Genomic DNA, 17,752 nt, shown 5'->3' on the forward strand with positions numbered 1-17,752 from the left:
AGGGGCTGGGTCAACTGCTATTGACAGCACAATTTTTCTAGAAAAAGAGGTGCCAGAACTCACCACGAACACCTCCCTCATTTTCCTAGAATGGCAATGGTACCCACCTGACATGTGCCGAAACTAAGTTCCGGCAAGATCCGACTGGAAAAAAGCCCTGACTACTGGTATTCTCACAACTCAGTCCTGTGAACAGCTGTGTCAGGGAAAAGCAGCATGGAGAATCAGAGCCTAAGTTTTGTTTTCGAGAAGGCTCTGAGATACTTTGAACACGGAAGTCAAACTATGACTGAGTCACAGAGCTTTGCAGTGCAGAATAATTTAGTGGAAGCTTATTTATACATGTGAAGGCATCACTTCCCGCTTGCTGCTCTGAAGTGGTTGAGGAAGCAGGGGCAGAAATGCAAAATGAAACAACAGCTGGGCCTCACCCCCCCCACTATGAGATGGAATTTGACCGGTGGTGCTTTTAGAAAGCCCATTTGTTTTATTTTTGGCCACCATTCATACCAGCCCACAGGTTCTGTCTTGCTACAAGATGGCGGCAAGGCACTCAGAGCACCAAATGGTCAATGCTTAAGGTATTTAATCCACCACCTTCATCGGACGCAAAATACCCAGGCAGATCAATAGTTTGCTGTTCCAACTCAGCCAGACCAAAAGAAGTGTTGTCATAGAAGTTGTATTCAGGATCAGATGGGAAGCTCTGGCACTTGCTCCTTCTGTACTGCGTAGGGCTCAGAGTACCTCCTCTTTGGTGCCTATCTTTGAGAGCCACCACAACAGATTCGTTCTTCCAAGCATCCACGCGGCCCAGGGAAGGCCCTCTTACGTTTCTCTTCTGCTCTGATCTATCAACGCACAGTGCCTGGGCCACTGGTTGGCGTCCGGTGACCGAGTCTATTTTCTTCCCTGGGGGCTCCCATTTATGGGGGTTGTGTGTTCCGTAGGCCATTGATCCAGTGGTTAAAGGAGTACTATAATACAGCTCAAACTCTTCAACGCTCTCACTGGTGCTTTTAGATTTAGGCCGGTGCTCTCCTTCCGGGACACGACTCCACGTTCTGGCTCTGCCGCGGTAGAGGTGGGTCTGGCACGGGGTCAGGGTGGACATGCTTCTCTTCCGGAACGGCTTGGCTTTTCTGGTTTCGTGAAAGCTGGATGTTCTTCTGAACTGCGAACTTCTTGGGCAGACCCTCTCCGACGGCTCTCCTTGGTTCTCGAGATATCTAGGATGAGCTCTCCTAAGGAGGGACTGACAAGGGCTCAAGGTAGGACTGGCCTGAGGCAGCGTAAAATCCGCCCTAGAACAGTGCCTGTCTCCTAAGGATATGGGGTGGCCCGGGGGCTGCTCCAGAAAAGGAGACTTGATTCGGAACTTGCTTCCAGCTGCTGCCTCCTGGTTCTCTGTGCTCACAGAGCTGTCGAGCACCGTGTCTGTCAAAGGGTTCTGAGAAACGCGATAGACCTTGGTTGTTTCGGTGAGGCCTCTCTTCTTCATTTCCTTCAGCTGCTGTTGTGCAAGGCGGTAGCTGAAAATGGGGGGGATTATTTTCTGAGCTGCGGACTCAAAGCTTTCGCCAGCAGAAGCTCCTCCCCTTCCTCCTTCCGGAGCAAAATAAAGACTTCTCCGGGAGCTCAAGGGCATGTCTGGAGGTTCTCCAGAAAGCGAACAAGCAGCTTCCCCCTCAGAAAAGCTCTCTCGCTGCTGTCTCTCATCCTGGCAGATGTTCTCCTCGTCGGAGTTCTTCCGGAAGCTGGGCGAGTGGGTGGAGTCGCAGCGCACAGGGGAGTTGCACTTCTGGGTCCTGCAAAGCTTCCTCCATAGGGTGATCAGGACAGTAGCAAAGATGATGGATAAACACAAAGATATGCCAGTGACAGTTACTAGATTATTACTGGCTTTCTGGCCGTCTTCAGAAGGGTACAGTGGTGTGATGGGTACAGGTTTAGTGCCTGAAATGAAAGAGGTAACTTTGCTGAACAGATGTCAATTTACAAGGTATTTCCCCAAATACAAAACCCATGAAACAAAGGGCAAGAAACTGTTCTCCATCATTGCCAAGAGTCAGTCGGGGCCTCTAATTGAAAAGACTGCCACTTCTAGAGCAGCAAATTGCAGCAGGGCAGGCCAGGGCTCCTGTAAATGCTACATATAGATCCAATATTCTTATCACAAATGCCTTGATATTGGATCTATATGATCCGATACTCATACTTTCATTGGCTGAGATGTTGCCTATCATCTTGGTTGCTGCAGCTTGAGTTCATGTCTAGCCTTGATACCCTCCTCCCTTACTACTGCTTGGATTCAGCTCTGCCCAAACTCTGTCCAAACCCTACATCTCCTAGCCTACTTTATTCATTTATTTGTTCACTCAGTTTGTTAACTGCCCTCGTTAACTGGTTAGTATCCAGGGCAGCATACAAAAATGAATTTCAACGCCGAAGTTCAACAAAAGCACTTCAGACCTTAATCAATACTTTAAATAGCAACCTGGCCATCACTTTATAAAGGTAAAGGGACCCCTGACCATTCGGTCCAGTCGTGGCCAACTCTGGGGTTGCGGCACTCATCTCGCTTTATTGGCCGGGGGAGCCGGCGTACAGCTTCCGGGTCATGTGGCCAGCATGACTAAGCCGCTTCTGGCGGACCAGAGCAGCGCACGGAAACGCCGTTTACCTTCCCGCCGGAGCAGTAACTATTTATCTACTTGCACTTTGACGTGCTTTCAAACTGCTAGGTTGGCAGGAGCAGGGACCGAGCAACGGGAGCTCACCCCGTCGCGGGGATTCAAACTGACGACCTTCTGATCAGCAAGTCCTAGGCTCTGTGGTTTAACCCACAGCGCCACATGCATCACCTCAATGCAACCCTAAAAACAGAACTACACACATGAAGCAGTCCCACCCAGAAGATAAAGATTTACTGGCATATTGCTGAACAGATAGCAATGCTCATCACATTCCTAGGAAAAAGGTTCCTTGAACCTTCATGTTCTGTCTTTTGATCTGAGGAAGCCGCTGGACACAGTCCTTAAGAGTTTGGGGTAGAGGTAGCTTTAGGGTGGTGTGACCAGGGCAGTCGTGCTGGATGCCCCATTGAAGGGAGCACCAAAACAATGCTACAGAATAACGTGCGAGAGGTATGGGGGATGAATTTTAGTGTTGCACAAGGCGCCTCTGAAATTTGAGAGCCAAGAGTCTGCCAGGGTTTGGGGCCAAGGCACCATCAGGATACTGATGGCACTCCACTCTATTTCTCCATAACATCTGAATCAAGGGTGTTTGTGCAGTCCTTAGCCTGGTTCCTGGATACAATGGTGGGATGGAGCCTGAATCCTGGCAAGACAGAAGTGCTGTGGGTGAGTGGTTCCTGTGTTCAGGAAATGGGTTAACTGCCTGCTCTGGGTGGGGTTGCCCTTTGCCCAAATCGCTGGAGGCCCAGGTAGCCTCAATGGGTAAAGGTATAGGTAAAGGGACCCCTGACCATTAGGTTCAGTCGCGGACGACTCTGGGGATGTGGCTCTCATCTCGCTTTACTGGCCGAGGGAGCCAGCGTACAGCTTCCGGGTCATGTGGCCAGCATGACTAAGCCGCTTCTGGCAGAACCAGAGCAGCGCACGGAAACGCCGTTTACCTTCCTGCCGGAGTGGTACCTATTTATCTACTTGCACTTCATGCTTTTGAACTGCTTAGGTGGGCAGGAGAGCCTCAATGGGTACAGACACCTTTTACTAGCTGCACCCAGTATGGCAGTGTGACGTTTGCCCTCCTAGGTGTGTGGCATCATACTGGGTTTATAAGGAAAGGGTTAACTAATTGTAAAAGGACTAACCAATGGGAACCCAAGGGGCGGAGTTAATTGTGTATAAAGTTTAAGCATAGAGGGGTTTTGGAGAAGTAGGCAGTTAGAGTTAGGGTGGTTGAGAAGATGGTCTGGAGTTAGAAGAGACAGAGAAGATATGTCTGTGGGTTGGGCTAATCTGATGAGAGAGAGGGAGAGAATTTGTTAAGAGGCGTCAGTCAAACAGTTGAGATAATCAGTCAGAAGGTATTAGGAAGGTATAGGCCGGTAAAGAAACCAAAGTTAAGATAGTGCAGGAATATTATCTGAGAAACCATAAACTTGTTAAGGCTTATAAAATAAACTTGTTTATATGGTTCACTTTTAACAACTGTCTGGACTCAGTGTTTTACCCGAGAGTAACGGGTTGGTGGCAGCGGGGAAGCGAGCACAGTGGTGGCACAGGGATCAATAGACTGTTAAACGTCCGGGGACCCTGTGTGATCGCCACAGGCAGTTACAGCCCTTTCTGGACACGGAAAACTTAACCACAGTAGTTCAGGCATCGGCATTCTGCAGATGTGTATGTCATTCTTACATGACACCTTCACGTTGCGTGTCTGCCTATAAAACATTTCAGCTCTACCCTTGGGTCTTTTTCCTTCACTTCTGCCTGTCCTGAGGTTTCACAAAGACAATCGTCCCCACACAAAACACACTGGGATGGACATAGCTTGTATTCACTGCCACGAAGAGGTGAGGAGAATAATAATATTATTGCCATCTTATTTATTGCTATCCTGCCCTTTCCCCAGACTCACTGTGAGTGAGAATCCAATCTCAACATAAAGACTACGTACTAGAGCATTCCTCCAAGGAGCAGAGAGACGTTTCTTGCTGTCTCCCAGCGCAGCCTTGCTTTATAGGGAACGGGAAAGATGCAGGACATTCTCGATAGCGCTCTCGGGTGCCGTCCCCACAAGTCACACTACAGGGGCTCCAGGCCTGCCAAAGTCCCCAGGATCCTGCGAATACACAAACTCTGCATTACTGGAGGGATACATTCCATTAGAGAGACAGAAAATTGCTAGCCTTGAAAACGGGTACATTCAAATCTGACCCTCAGCCTTCTCTTAACAGGCTGATCCAGTTACGAGATATTAGCAGGCAGATCCAGCCTTTCAATCTCTTGCAGGGAGGAAGTTCTCCCGCACGCGAACAGGACTGTAAAATGAGTGCTGGATACAGCAGGAGGTGGCGAAAGCAAAGGACCTGGGTGATTCGCCACGATGCAGATAGCAGCCTTACACCAGGGATGGAGAACCTGTGGCTTTTCAGATGTTGTTGGACTACAACACCCATCATGCCTGCCCAATTTGCCATGCTGGCAGGGGCTGATGGAAGTCATCTGAAAGGCCACACAGGTCCTCCATTGCCACTGTACCCAAACTAGCTACGGGTAGTCACCTGAAGGGCAACACTTTCCAGGCTGAGCGGCCTTTTCTGAAAGTGTCTCTTTGCGGTGAGCTGACCATTCCACCTATCAAATATCACAGGCCTGGTTGCCAGGGGTAACAGCAATGCCTCTTCCGACATCTACCCTACGCACAGTGTGGAAGACAGATGCAGTCAGCCATGTATTGGCAAGTTCCTGCCTTTCATAAGCAAATGAGACCAAAACACAATAAACAGAACTATTATTGAACACAATACCTCTCAGAAAGTAGAGTGCTCATGAAGCACCAGGCACTCTGAGCAACAAACATATTGTGGCCCAACCCTCTGGGGAAGTAAGTTTTTGCCTTCGACCCCAGCTGCAGATGGTTTTCAGTATCCAGCGTGTGTCGCAATAGTCCTGGCTTGAAGATGTGAGGGCGTGACTGACACTGGGAACGTCTAAATTGGATAGAAGTCTCCACCTTGTGGGGAAATGAAGCATTCCGGTTGCAATTTGCCTTTCAATCCAAGGACTAGTTCAGTTCTTCACTTACTGACTACAGCATCAAGTGACAACATCTAAGTAGCAGCAGAGCAGTGACCTGGAAGCTGGCCACTGTTCTGTTTGTATTATGGGATGCCCTTCTGAACTCTGCCATACATAAAGCTGCAAACATCAGTTGCTTCGGATGTCTTGTAAAAACACATCTCGCCTTTTGCTTTCAGCCATTTCTTGTTGACTTTTTTACGCCCATAGGCCTATGCAGTTGTCTAAAAGGTCCCTAAATTAGCCAGTCATTTTAATGATTGATATGCATTGCTTTTAAATGTTTTTTATGCTGTTGTACACTACCCTGGTGTTTTGCAAGAGGATAGACTATAAACACTTGTAACACATAACATCGGACCCTTTTCATTTGTCTGGATTCTTGTTTCCATATGCCCTTGTACTACTCCTTCACAGGTTTTACGCTGTATTTTTGTTTGAATTCCCTTGTTTATGTTTTTCATGCAGATTTCAGAAATATTAAGTGGTATATAAATGCTTTAAAATAAATGAACAAATACATACATACATACATACAGTGGTGCCCCGCAAGACGAATGCCTCGCAAAACAGAAAACTCGCTAGACAAAAGAGTTTTCCGTTTTGGAGGTGCTTCGCAAAACGAATCTCCTATGGGCTTGCTTTGCAAGACAAAAATGTCGTGCGAGTTCCTGCGGTTTTTTATTCCTTCCCCCCTTTTTCTAAGCCGCTTATCAGCTGATCCGATAAGTCGATAAGCCGCTAAAAGCTGCTAATAGCGCTAATCCGTCAATGGGCTTGCTTCGCAAGACGAAAAAACCGCTAGATGAAGAGAATCACGGAACCGATTCTTTTCGCCTTGCGAGGCACCACTGTACATACATACATAAGGGTGGGCCATAGCTCAGTGCTGAGCCTAAGTTTTGTGTGTATTCCAGGTTCAATCCTTGGCAATTCATGTTAGCAGTAAAATACCAAGCAGCAGAGTGATCTCTTCCTGAGATCTTGGTGAGCCACTGCCAGTCAGAACAGACTGGATGTAAGGCAGATCTCTAAGAGCAATATTGACTAAATAACTGTGCAAGGATTACTGCTAGTACAATGGGATCTTCCCTGACCCCTCTGCATGTACACCAAAGCTGTTCCCAAATCTGAGCTGGAGGGTTGGGAGATATCAGGGGGAGAACGTTTTGTTGCACAAGAGAAATCCTTGCGCTTATGGAACAAGCAGCTTAGATCACTGTTGAATACAGTGGTAGCTCAGGTTAAGTACTTAATTCGTTCCGGAGGTCCGTTCTTAACCTGAAACTGTTCTTAACCTGAAGCACCACTTTAGCTAATGGGGCCTCCTGCTGCTGCTGCTGCATGATTTCTGTTCTCATCCTGAAGCAAAGTTCTTAACCTGAAGCACTATTTCTGAGTTAGCAGAGTCTGTAACCTGAAGCGTATGTTACCTGAGGTACCACTGTACAACCCTTGGTTCCTAAATTACATAAGCAAATGAGACCACAACACCACAGGTAGAAACTATTATCACCCAATGTCAACTCAAACACAATACTTCTCAGGTAGGGCAAATCACTCATTAAGCTTGCACACATCGTTAAGAAATTTTGAGTATGTATGTGTGGGAACCAGCCCCAAAGTCAGATGCTGTCTCTAGGTCAAAAGAGCGGCGGGTCAACACTGCTTCAGCCTCATCTGGACTGAGTTTCATTTGGCCCATGTGCCACATTAGCACCGTGCTAAGATGCTACATAATAAAGATGCAGAGGAGAAAAAGATGGAGGTCACAGGTGCGTTGAGGTCACCTGCACATGACTCTGCAGATGACTCCACCCAGACAAGATGGAGCCTCTGAATCAGGGATGGGGAACCTGTGGTGCTCTAGTTGTTGTCCTCCAACATCCCAGGCAGCATGGTCCATTGTCAGGTATGGTGCGCACTGTGGTCCAACAACATCTGGAGGGCCACTGGTAACCCCTCACGGCCCAAATAAAAGAACCACAGTCACCAGGCTCCATTCTCTGGGACTGATGGATGCAAGCAGAACACGTTAGTGTAGACTCCTAAACACACCTGTTGTGCTCCTCAGTAACACAGAGTCCTTCTTAGTTGTGCAACTGAAAGGTCTGAGATGCTGGCCAGTGAAAAGCCTGTTTAGGGAAGCTTTTAATGTTTGATGCATTACTTTATTTTAATATTTTGTTGGAAGCCACCCAGATTGGTTGGGGAAGCCCAGCCAGATGGGCGGGGTATAAATAATAGGTTATTATTGTTGTTGTTTCTCCCCTTCCCCGCTCAAGAAAAGCTGTACCTACAGCTTCTTCTTCCTGCTCAACTCATGGCCCCATCGCCCACCAGGACACATTCATTTTGCTAAGCAGCAAATGAGAGCCGAAGGCAGGTGGCTGATGGGACCAAAGAGAAAACAGGTGTGGAAAAGGTGACCTCACTTGAACAGGAGAAAATAAACAGGTGGATCTTTTTCTGACATGGAGATTAAAAATGGGGTGTGTGTGTGTGTCAACTGAGGAACCTGTGAAGCTCCAGATGTTTTTGGATTCCAGCTCTCCCCAGCCTCAGACAGCATGGTCGGGGGGCGGGGATGGGAACTGTAGTCCGACATCTGGGAGGACCACATATTCCTCATCCCTGTTTTACCATGGAATCGTAGAGTTGGAAGGGACCACGAGGGTCATCTGGCCCAACTCCCTGCAATGCAAGGAATCTGCATGCCACGCTGCTAAGAAGCACAGGGAACAGATGAATATGAAAAGATGGCACTCCCAGGCTGCACCCAGTGCTAATGAATTAGGTGGATTCTCCCGGTGGTGATGTGTCCTGTGCCTGAAGCTTCAAGGGATCTTGCCATGCCCTTTTTCAAAAGGAAGAGAAGCTAGAGATTAGGCAACAGGCAGCAACATAATCAGCGTCAGGAATGGTTTCTGGAGCAATTGTGCCAGCAGACTGCCCTGCCCTTCTGAAAGGAGGCTTGAACAAGCCTGCAGCAAGCCACACCTTTCCCAGCTAACACTCAATCAGCTGGTTGGAACTGACATTTTCCCCAAAGTGCAACCTCTGAATTGATAGCAACTGAAGCATAGAAACAAGGCAGAGCAGTGCCCCCCACAGCCTGCGTTTGGGCTCTGTAGTTAATCTTATAGTGCCCAGTACATGTGGAATAAGGGACGTGGGTAGCACCGTGGGTTAAACCACAGAGCCTAGGACTTGCCGATCAGAAGGTCAGCGGTTCAAATCCCCGCGACGGGGTGAGCTCCCGTTGCTTTGTCCCTGCTCCTGCCAACCTAGCAGTTCAAAAGCACGTCCAAGTAGATAAATAGGTACCACTCTGGCGGGAAGGTAAGCGGCATTTCCGTGTGCTGCTCTGGTTCTGCCAGAAGCGGCTTAGTCATGCTGGCCACATGACCCGGAAGCTGTACGCCGGCTCCCTCGGCCAATAAAGCAAGATGAGCACTGCAACCCCAGAGTCGTCCGCGACTGGACCTAACAGTCAGGGGTCCCTTTACCTTTACATGAGGAATAAGAGCACAGGCAATGCGGTCCCCCATTCCCTTAGGCAAATGTGATCAAGCATCTTCACAGCTGCCCCCTTATTACCAATCGCCTGGGTTACACGTTATTAGATGCAAAGAGCCTTGGAGTTCATTTCCTCCCAAGAACTCTGCAGGGCGAGCTAAGCTGAGAACCAGACGGGCTTCAGACTTTACACTGCAAGTGCCCTACTTGTGGCTTGCTGCTATAAATTGTAAAGGGGAGGTGCATGTCTCCAAACACACTGTGAGCACGCACCAAGGAGTCTTCTGACATTGGAACAGAGGAAGCTGCTGTACACAGTCAGGCCACTGGTCTGTAGAGCTCAATATTGTTCACATCGTCCAGCAGCAGCTCTAAGAAGGTAATCACAGAATGACAGAGTTGGAATCATCTAGTCCAACCCCCTGCAGTGCAAGAATATCCAGCTGTCTCTAAACGGGATTCGAACCTGCAACCTTGGCGTTATCAGCGCCTGAGCTATGGAGTCTTTCGCAGCCCTACCCTGGAGATGCCAGAGATTGAACCTGGGACCTTCTGTATGTGACCAGCGATGCTCTACCACTAAGTTACACCTTTCCGCCAAGCCCTTTTCTCTAAGGTTTGGGGACTGCCTTTCTGAGCTGATGCTCACAGTGGCTTGCCCGAGGCGATCTAGAATCCCTTTTGGCAAAGCAGGGAGAGGGCCTTCTTGGTTGTGGCGCCCTCCCATTGGAACACGGCCCTCCATCAGGTGTCAAGGAAACAAACAACTATCTGACTTTTAGAAGACATCTGAAGGCAGCGCAGTTTAGGGAAGTTTTTAAGGATTTATGTTTTTATTATGTTTTTAGATATGTTGTAAGCCGCTCAGAGTGGCTGGGGAAACCCAGCCAGATGGGCGGGGTATAAATAATAAAATTCTTATTCTTATCAGAATGAGGACGGGACGCAGGTGGCGCTGTGGGTAAAAGCCTCAGCGCCTAGGGCTTGCCGATCGTAAGGTCGGCGGTTCGAATCCCCGCGGCGGGGTGCGCTCCCGTTGTTCGGTCCCAGCGCCTGCCAACCTAGCAGTTCGAAAGCACCCCCGGGTGCAAGTAGATAAATAGGTACCGCTTACCAGCGGGAAGGTAAACGGCGTTCCGTGTGCTGCACTGGCTCGCCAGATGCAGCTTTGTCACGCTGGCCACGTGACCCGGAAGTGTCTCCGGACAGCGCTGGCCCCCGGCCTATAGATGTGAGATGGGCGCACAAACCCCAGAGTCTGTCAAGACTGGCCCGTTCGGGCAGGGGTACCTTTACCTTTACCTATCAGAATGAGACATGGCATTTTAGAAAACGAGCAAAAAGCTGAGATTAAACCAACCCCTCTCCACTACAAGAGGGGTTTCCCATAAGGTATTACAAACCTCTTCCCCGTCATCGCCTCCCATCCTTGTCACTTGCCAGCCTTTGTCTGGTCTCCCTGCTGCTCGCCTAGTTAAGGGGCAGTGAAAGGGCTTTATCATCGTGTTTTATGGGGGTCCTATCCTGTGCTCACAGCTCTGCATGGGGGGGTGGCTCACGCTGCAAATGCAATCATATTCCAGGCTCTACGAGGCACAGATGCACAGCATGCAATCACAAAGACATCTCATAATCCTTTAGGTTTTCAAATGAAGCCTTTCTCAAAAGGTAATACAGACCAACATTCCTTTGGATTAGCGCACATTCCCTCGCTCTCGGTGGGGCATTGTCTCTGTGCAAAAGGCTAAATTCAAAGCAGTATTTGTTTGCGCCCTCGTCGAACAATGTGCAGTTGAATTCTATCTGGCCGTCCTTTGGATTCGTGACACTCTCCGGCAGCCTTAACGCCCTCTGACCAGAAGGCCCAAGGTCTTTGAACACAGCAACGTTACCACCAGCAGAAGTGCAGGGAGGAGGAATGACAGAAACCACAACCGAAGACTCACATGTCACTTCTCCTGTCACGACCAGCTTGTACCCAAATCTGCGCACGAGATCAATAGGCCCTTCCGAAGCAATGACTGACTTGGTCTCTGCTGATTTCAGGAATACAGTCATGTAGGCTTCTTGGCCAACCAAGCGACAGTCAAGCGTCACCCACTGGGACTTGGCGAGAGAAAGCTCTTTGCTAGTTCTCAGTCCCGCAGTCTCATTCGAGATCTGTTTTCCTAGTTCATAGAAGCGGCTGGTCAGTATAACATCCAGAGAAACCACCGTCTTATTCACCGGACACAAATATTCGTCGGTAAACAGCCTGAGCTGAAGGGAAGACTCCACCGCTTCAGAAGTCCTCCTCAAATCAAAGTGGAATACAGGCCAGACAACACTCAGTGGGGTCTTCTCTCCGTTCCACTGGTTCTCAGGAGCCATTTTGAACCAGTAGTTCCCGGCACTCTTAAAATGGAAGCACTCAAAGACAACAATATCTTGGTCCTGGTTTTGAAGGAGCTGTTTTCTGGTGACAGTTTGATTGGTGCTGGCATCTATGAGCAGGATGGAACCATTTTTCAAGGTCACGTTGCTGTCATAATAATTCTGGAAGCTAACCGACACAGTACCATTGCTCAAGGCTACGTGAGTTGCTTGCTCCAAGAGGAGAAACTCCACTGCTCCAAGAACTGAAAAGAAAGTATTTGACAAGGTCAATAGTTGAACAGAAAGAAGGGGAGGAGATAGGCAGATTTAAGAGGTTTTGGGTTTTTTTTGAGGAAATCCAATGTAACCTTCACACTCTGCACTAAGAAGCAGCTCTCAAAAACATACTCAGTTTCAACCTCCTGGTGGTCAGTTACTCAGCAACAAGCAGATGCAGCTGGTTATAACGGGCTTTAGAAGCCTAAATTTGCCCAATTCATTACATGCATGGCTCCAGGTTACAGTACTACCGAATCCACAGCAGAAATGACTCTGCATGCTTTTGATCTCAATGCCTATCTCAGAAGACTTCCACATAGATATGCAAACTTTTAAAACAATATCAAACTTCTAGACAATGCATCCAAATTTGCTTACATGCAATTTTGTGAAGTATTAATAAAGGGAAATGTGTGAGAGAACAGGGAGAAAACGAGATTTTATTCAATCAGTGGTTTAGAAATGCAGTAACACTTTCTGAACCCCTTAGTATCTTATGGTCAACTGTACAGTTCAGCCTGACATGTTGGCCATGAATGGGAGGTGTTCATTTATCCCTATCAGCAAAATTTAACCCTTTCCAGCATTTCCCCTATGAACTCACCCCAGTATTTTAGTGGAGAAAATATACTGTTAACATTTTTCAAATATTTTGCTCCTCCCACAAACCTTACGAATTATCCCACATCTCCACCCCCGCAGTATTTCCCTTTAATATTCCCTAACATGGATATGATGGTGACAGCAACCACGAAATTTAAAGACGCCTGCTTCTTGGGAGAAAAGCAATGACAAAACTAGACAGCATCTTAAAAAGCAGAGACATCACCTTGCCAACAAAGGTCTGTATAGTAAAAGCTATGGTTTTCCCAGTAGTGATGTATGGAAGTGAGAGCTGGACCATAAAGAAGGCTGATCGCCAAAGAATTGATGCTTTTGAATTCTGGTGCTGGAGGAGACTCTTGAGAGTCCCATGGACTGCAAGAAGATCAAACCTATCCATTCTTAAAGAAATCAGCCCTCAGTGCTCACTGGAAGGACAGATCCTGAAGCTGAGGCTCCAATACTTTGGCCACCTCATGAGAAGAGAAGACTCCCTGGAAAAGACCCTGATGTTGGGAAAGATGGAGGGCACAAGGAGAAGGGGATGACGGAGGACGAGATGGTTGGATAGTGTTCTCGAAGCTACCAGCATGAGTTTGACCAAACTGTGGGAGGCAGTGGAAGACAAGAGTGCCTGGCGTGCTCTGGTCCATGGGGTCACAAAGAGTCGGACACGACTAAATGACTAAACAACAGGAACATGGATATGAAAGAAAGTTACAAGAGAACAGAGTTGACCTCTAACACAAAAACAGCCCTTAGTATTCAAAAGTCTTAAAACGTAATACCATTTGGAGATGGCTGTCAAGTGTTCCTTATTTGAAGGGACAGTCCCTTATTCCAGCGCCATGTCCCGCTGCTGTCCCTTATTGATGGATGTCCCTTAAATGTTCCTTAAATGATGTCCCTTAAATTTCAAAGGAAGCAGCTCCTCTCCCTCCCTCCCTGCCGGCCAAGGAGGAGGGAGACTCCAACTGTGTTGCTTGGCTGTGTTGCTCACCCAATAAGAAGTCTAAGAACGACTGGGGGGTGGAGCTTGCGTGCCTTGTGTGTGGCTAGTTAATGCAAGCTGAGGGGTTTTTTGAATGCTGGACGCCATTTTGTTGCACATGCTGCTGCAAACTTTGCAGTGCAAAGCCAGGCCGGGGAGCCATCTTAAGTTGAGGCTGCATAGGCCTTGTGGTACATGTGATTCAGATTCTATTCAGTTGAACCTCTGGTTACAAAGTTGGTTGGACAGTGTTCTCGAAGCTACCAGCATGAGTTTGACCAGACTGCAGGAGGACAGGAAGACTGGAGTGCCTGGAGCAGGTGAGGCTGCAGGTCCCTTATTTTGGCTGCTGGTCCCTTATTTTCAAGGCTGCTGGTCCCATATTTTCAAATCTGTAAGTTGACAGCTATGGATTTGGAAAGCTGGAAAGGCCTGAGGAACCTGGAGCACCTTCACTGTAATAAAGGACCCTGAAGTCTGTGGGTGATGAGCTCACCTGTCTACTTCCTTCCAAACTATTTAACCAACGGCGCAGGAAGAGAAGAATGCTTGGTGAGCAATTTCCCCACCCACCACCGCCTTTGAGCTCTGCAAGCCATTGCCATTCCTGCCTTCACCTTGACCCACTAATGTTTCATTTACATTGCATATTAGTTAAGATAAAAATGAAAGGGGGTGGTGGTCTCTGAAGCGGAATTCTAGAAAATACCACCCAAGTTGAAAAAACAGAATAATATGCTGCAGCGCTCTTTTTGAAGGCTTCTTTTGTGACAGAGCTTATGGATATTTCATTTAGCCGTCGCATCACAGAGAAAAAGAGAAGGGATTTAGACGCGAAAATTAAAACCGACAAAAGCCAGAAGCGAAGGCTTTGGCCTCCCACAAGGCAGGACCCTCTATTATCTATTCCCTGTGGCGTCTCACAGAGATCTATCCAGTTCAACATGCATAGAAGTCCAATAGGTCAAATCTGAGCTTTTGCAGCTGGCTTGATTCTGGCGGGGTGTGTGTGTGTGTCCAGATACATATATTCCTTTGCTGGAGGGGCAGAGCAGGGAATTCATGCTGATTTACACATCAGCGCCGTAATCTGGCTATTTGCCTGCTCTCACATGCTCATATAGCAAATGTGAAAGCAGGAACTGGGATCTGCAACAAACATTTGATTAATCGCTGAGGGTTGAGTTGCTTCAAATACCGTATTTTGCGCCCCATAAGACGCTCCGGCCCATAGGATGCACCTAGTTTTTTTGGGGGGGAAATAAAGGAAAAAAAATTATTTCCCCCCCCCCAGGTGCGGGGCTGGAAGAACCAGGTCGGGGAACAGTGGGAAGGCACGCTCTGCCTCCCCGCTGTCCCCCGAGCTTGTGGGGCTGGCGAGGGGCAGAGCTGTGCTGATCCCGGGATGGCAGGCAGCTCTGCACTGCCATCCGGAGTGGGGCGGGACTTAGCGCCCCGCTCCGGATGGCGGCGCAGAGCTGCGCTGGTCCCAGGACCGCAGGCAGCTCTGCGCGGCCACCGGGAGCGGGGCGGAGCTTAGTGGCCACCGGGAGCGGGGCGGAGCTTAGCGCCCCGCTCCGGATGGCGGCGCAGAGCTGCGCTGGTCCCAGGACCGCAGGCAGCTCTGCGCGGCCACCGGGAGCGGGGCGGAGCTTAGTGGCCACCGGGAGCGGGGCGGAGCTTAGCGCCCCGCTCCGGATGGCAGCGCAGAGCTGCGCTGATCCCGGGACTGCAGGCAGCTCTGCGCAACCCTCGGAGCCGGTCTCCCGAGGGTTGCGCAGAGCTTCCTGAAGCCTGGAGAGCGAGAGGGGTCGGTGCGCACCGACCCCCCTCGCTCTCTAGGCTTCAGCGAAAGCCTGCATTCGCCCCATAAGACGCACCCACATTTCCCCTTCATTTTTGGAGGGGAAAAAGTGCGTCTTATGGGGCGAAAAATACGGTACCTGTTTTGTTAATTTGCGGTGTGGACTAAAGCTGCTTCTGTTGACCCTCCAGGCTTACGGGCCCTGAAACTTAAACTGCATTAGTTTCGTAGTAGTTCCACCCCTGCTAGTGGGTGGTCACCAGGGTGACCTCTGAGTCTTCCCTGCTGTGGCAGCGATTAGAAGATGCCAACGAATTCCAGTAAGCTTCCTGAATGAAGCCTGGGGACCTCACCTGTCCATCATGGCAAATTCTAGGAAGATTGGGGCAGAGGGCTAATTCTTGAACGATAAGCATCAAACTGCAGCAGACCCATCAACTCTAGGGACTGTGGTGTTACTTGAACACCCAAGAGCTGATTTTCATGCAGTCCCTGGCTGGGTCCCAGAAGGGCAAAGCCCCACCCCAAAAAGCCAGCATCCAGCTGCACGGCAGCCAGTTCTGAGAAGGTATTTCAATCGCTGGGAGCTAAACAAATGTGTAGGGACACGGGTGGCGCTGTGGGTTAAACCACAGAGCCTAGGACTTGCCGATCAGAAGGTTGGTTGTTCGAATCCCCGCGACGGGGTGAGCTCCCGTTGTGCGGTCCCAGCTCCTGCCAACCTAGCAGTTCGAAAGCACACCAGTGCAAGTAGATAAATAGGTGCCGCTCCGGCGGGAAGGTAAATGGCGTTTCCGTGCGCTGCTCTGGTTCGCCAGAAGCGGCTTAGTCCTGCTGGCCACATGACCCAGAAGCTGTACGCCGGCTCCCTCGGCCAGTAAAGTGAGATGAGCGCCGCAACCCCAGAGTCGGTCACGACTGGACCTAATGGCCAGGGGTCCCTTTACCTTTAAACAAATGTGTAACTAATAACGAGTGCCAGAGTTTGGGTCCCGCCCCCCAATCCTTTCTCCCCTTTAGTGTCATGCCTTTCAGAATGTAAGCCTGAGGAGTGGGGCAGTTATTACTGATATCCGCAAGCTGCTCTGGGAGCCTTTTCCAGCTGAAGAGTGCATCAGAAATGCTATAAATAAGCATCAGTACATTATTTCCAGCCACGTAATGTGTATTTCTCAGCAATACCTCTTAATGCCGTCTCTGGTGTACTCTATTTTGGGTACATTTTTAAAAAACTGCGCAAAACAAAATTAGAGGGGGAAAGGTTGAAGGAGCTATGGTCTGGAAATGCTTAGCTTGGAGAAAAGGAAGGTCGTGTGAGAATCTTCAGTCACTGAAAAGAAAAGGAACAGCTTCTACTATGAAGGGGGGAAGGAAGGGAAGGTGTGTTAGAACTTGGAAAAAAGATGGTGACTGATGTCAGCTGATGGACGAGGTTTGGGGGGACCGGTCCAAAGACTAGAGGTTTCCCACCCGTGAAATAAAGGGTTGGCTGGAGCAAGATCTGACTTTCCAGCAATACTGCTGCAGAAAAACACAGCTATATTGAATAAACATTCACAATTTTTTTACTGATAATAATCAGCTAAACAGTTTGAGGATCTATACAACTTTGTAACATGCAGAAAATAGCATTATTGGAGAAACCAAAGACTGAAACTGGGGGGGGGGGTTGGATTCGGGGGGGGAGGAAAAATGGGGGGAAATAAGGGTATGTTTTCGGATAATATGTTTTGTTATAACTTTGAATAAAAAAAGAGAGAGAGAGAAACACAGCTATAGTCCTTTCCATCTTTTTCTAAGAAACTTTAGAAAGCTGTGCATAGTATTATTTACAGGTGCAAACAGATACGTAATTATTACACTTTATTTCCATTTCTTTCTTTCTTCTTCTTTTCACACCAAACCACCCATTTATAAGAGATTCCAAAATAACCATAGTCAATTGTCTCCAACGGCTTACATCAAATACTCACCATAATCACAGAACACGACTAGCAGTAGATTTGAAAAATCTTTCAACATCTGTTTCATTCTGATCAGAAGGGCTCCCTGTTCCTTTTATTCCTCATGTCCCTGTTCCAGGTCCAATGTCTGTTCTGTCTTTGCAACTACAGTAAAAAAACAAAAACCAGAGGATTTTTCTGAACAGCCTTTTAAGATTTGCCTCGAAGAGCAACACTCTGAAATTTATTTTGACAAACGTGTTTTCTTCTGCTCATTGGAGACACGCAACAGCCATTTCACCATGCTCTTGACTTCACCGAGTTACAATAATAGATGGTATCTCAAGTTTAAGTACAGTACTTGGATTATAAACGTGCTAACATGGATTTACACACAGAGTTGCCGCTTTTAGCAGCCTAGAATGACTTCACACAAACAGGCAATCAGGAAGAGAGACTCTTGTCACATAGAAGCTGGACTTTTCTA

General features: G+C 48.4%; 1 protein-coding gene across 3 annotated transcripts; it reads right to left on the bottom strand.

Moving 5' to 3' along the window:
• Positions 1 to 303: 303 nt before the first annotated feature.
• Positions 304 to 17,430, bottom strand: THSD1 (thrombospondin type 1 domain containing 1). Of its 3 annotated transcripts, XM_082216345.1 has the most exons (4): positions 17,296 to 17,430; positions 10,970 to 11,908; positions 4,648 to 4,812; positions 304 to 1,956 (listed from the first exon to the last, which is right to left on the bottom strand). In XM_082216345.1, exons 1-4 carry the CDS (start codon positions 17,351 to 17,353, stop codon positions 554 to 556), a joined length of 2,565 nt encoding a protein of 854 aa, XP_082072471.1. In that variant the 5' UTR covers positions 17,354 to 17,430; the 3' UTR covers positions 304 to 553. The 3 variants fall into 3 exon arrangements, with proteins under 3 accessions (XP_082072471.1, XP_082072473.1, XP_082072472.1); XM_082216347.1 differs by lacking the exon at positions 4,648 to 4,812 and having other exon boundaries at positions 11,237 to 11,908; XM_082216346.1 differs by lacking the exon at positions 4,648 to 4,812.
• Between the last annotated feature and the right edge of the window lie 322 nt (positions 17,431 to 17,752).

Source organism: Podarcis vaucheri (genome assembly GCF_965113315.1).
Source record: "Podarcis vaucheri genome assembly, chromosome: 3".
Taxonomy (NCBI): domain Eukaryota; kingdom Metazoa; phylum Chordata; class Lepidosauria; order Squamata; family Lacertidae; genus Podarcis; species Podarcis vaucheri.

Excerpts from the sequence above, each read along its gene's own strand:
- THSD1 (XM_082216345.1), bottom strand. The coding sequence starts at position 17,353 with ATGAAACAGATGTTGAAAGATTTTTCAAATCTACTGCTAGTCGTGTTC. Across the intron at positions 11,909-17,295 it reads AGTCGTGTTCTGTGATTATG|TTCTTGGAGCAGTGGAGTTT; the intron begins GTGAGTATTTGA and ends CTTTCTTTTCAG. Across the intron at positions 4,813-10,969 it reads GCTAATCCAAAGGAATGTTG|GATCCTGGGGACTTTGGCAG; the intron begins GTCTGTATTACC and ends GTGTATTCGCAG.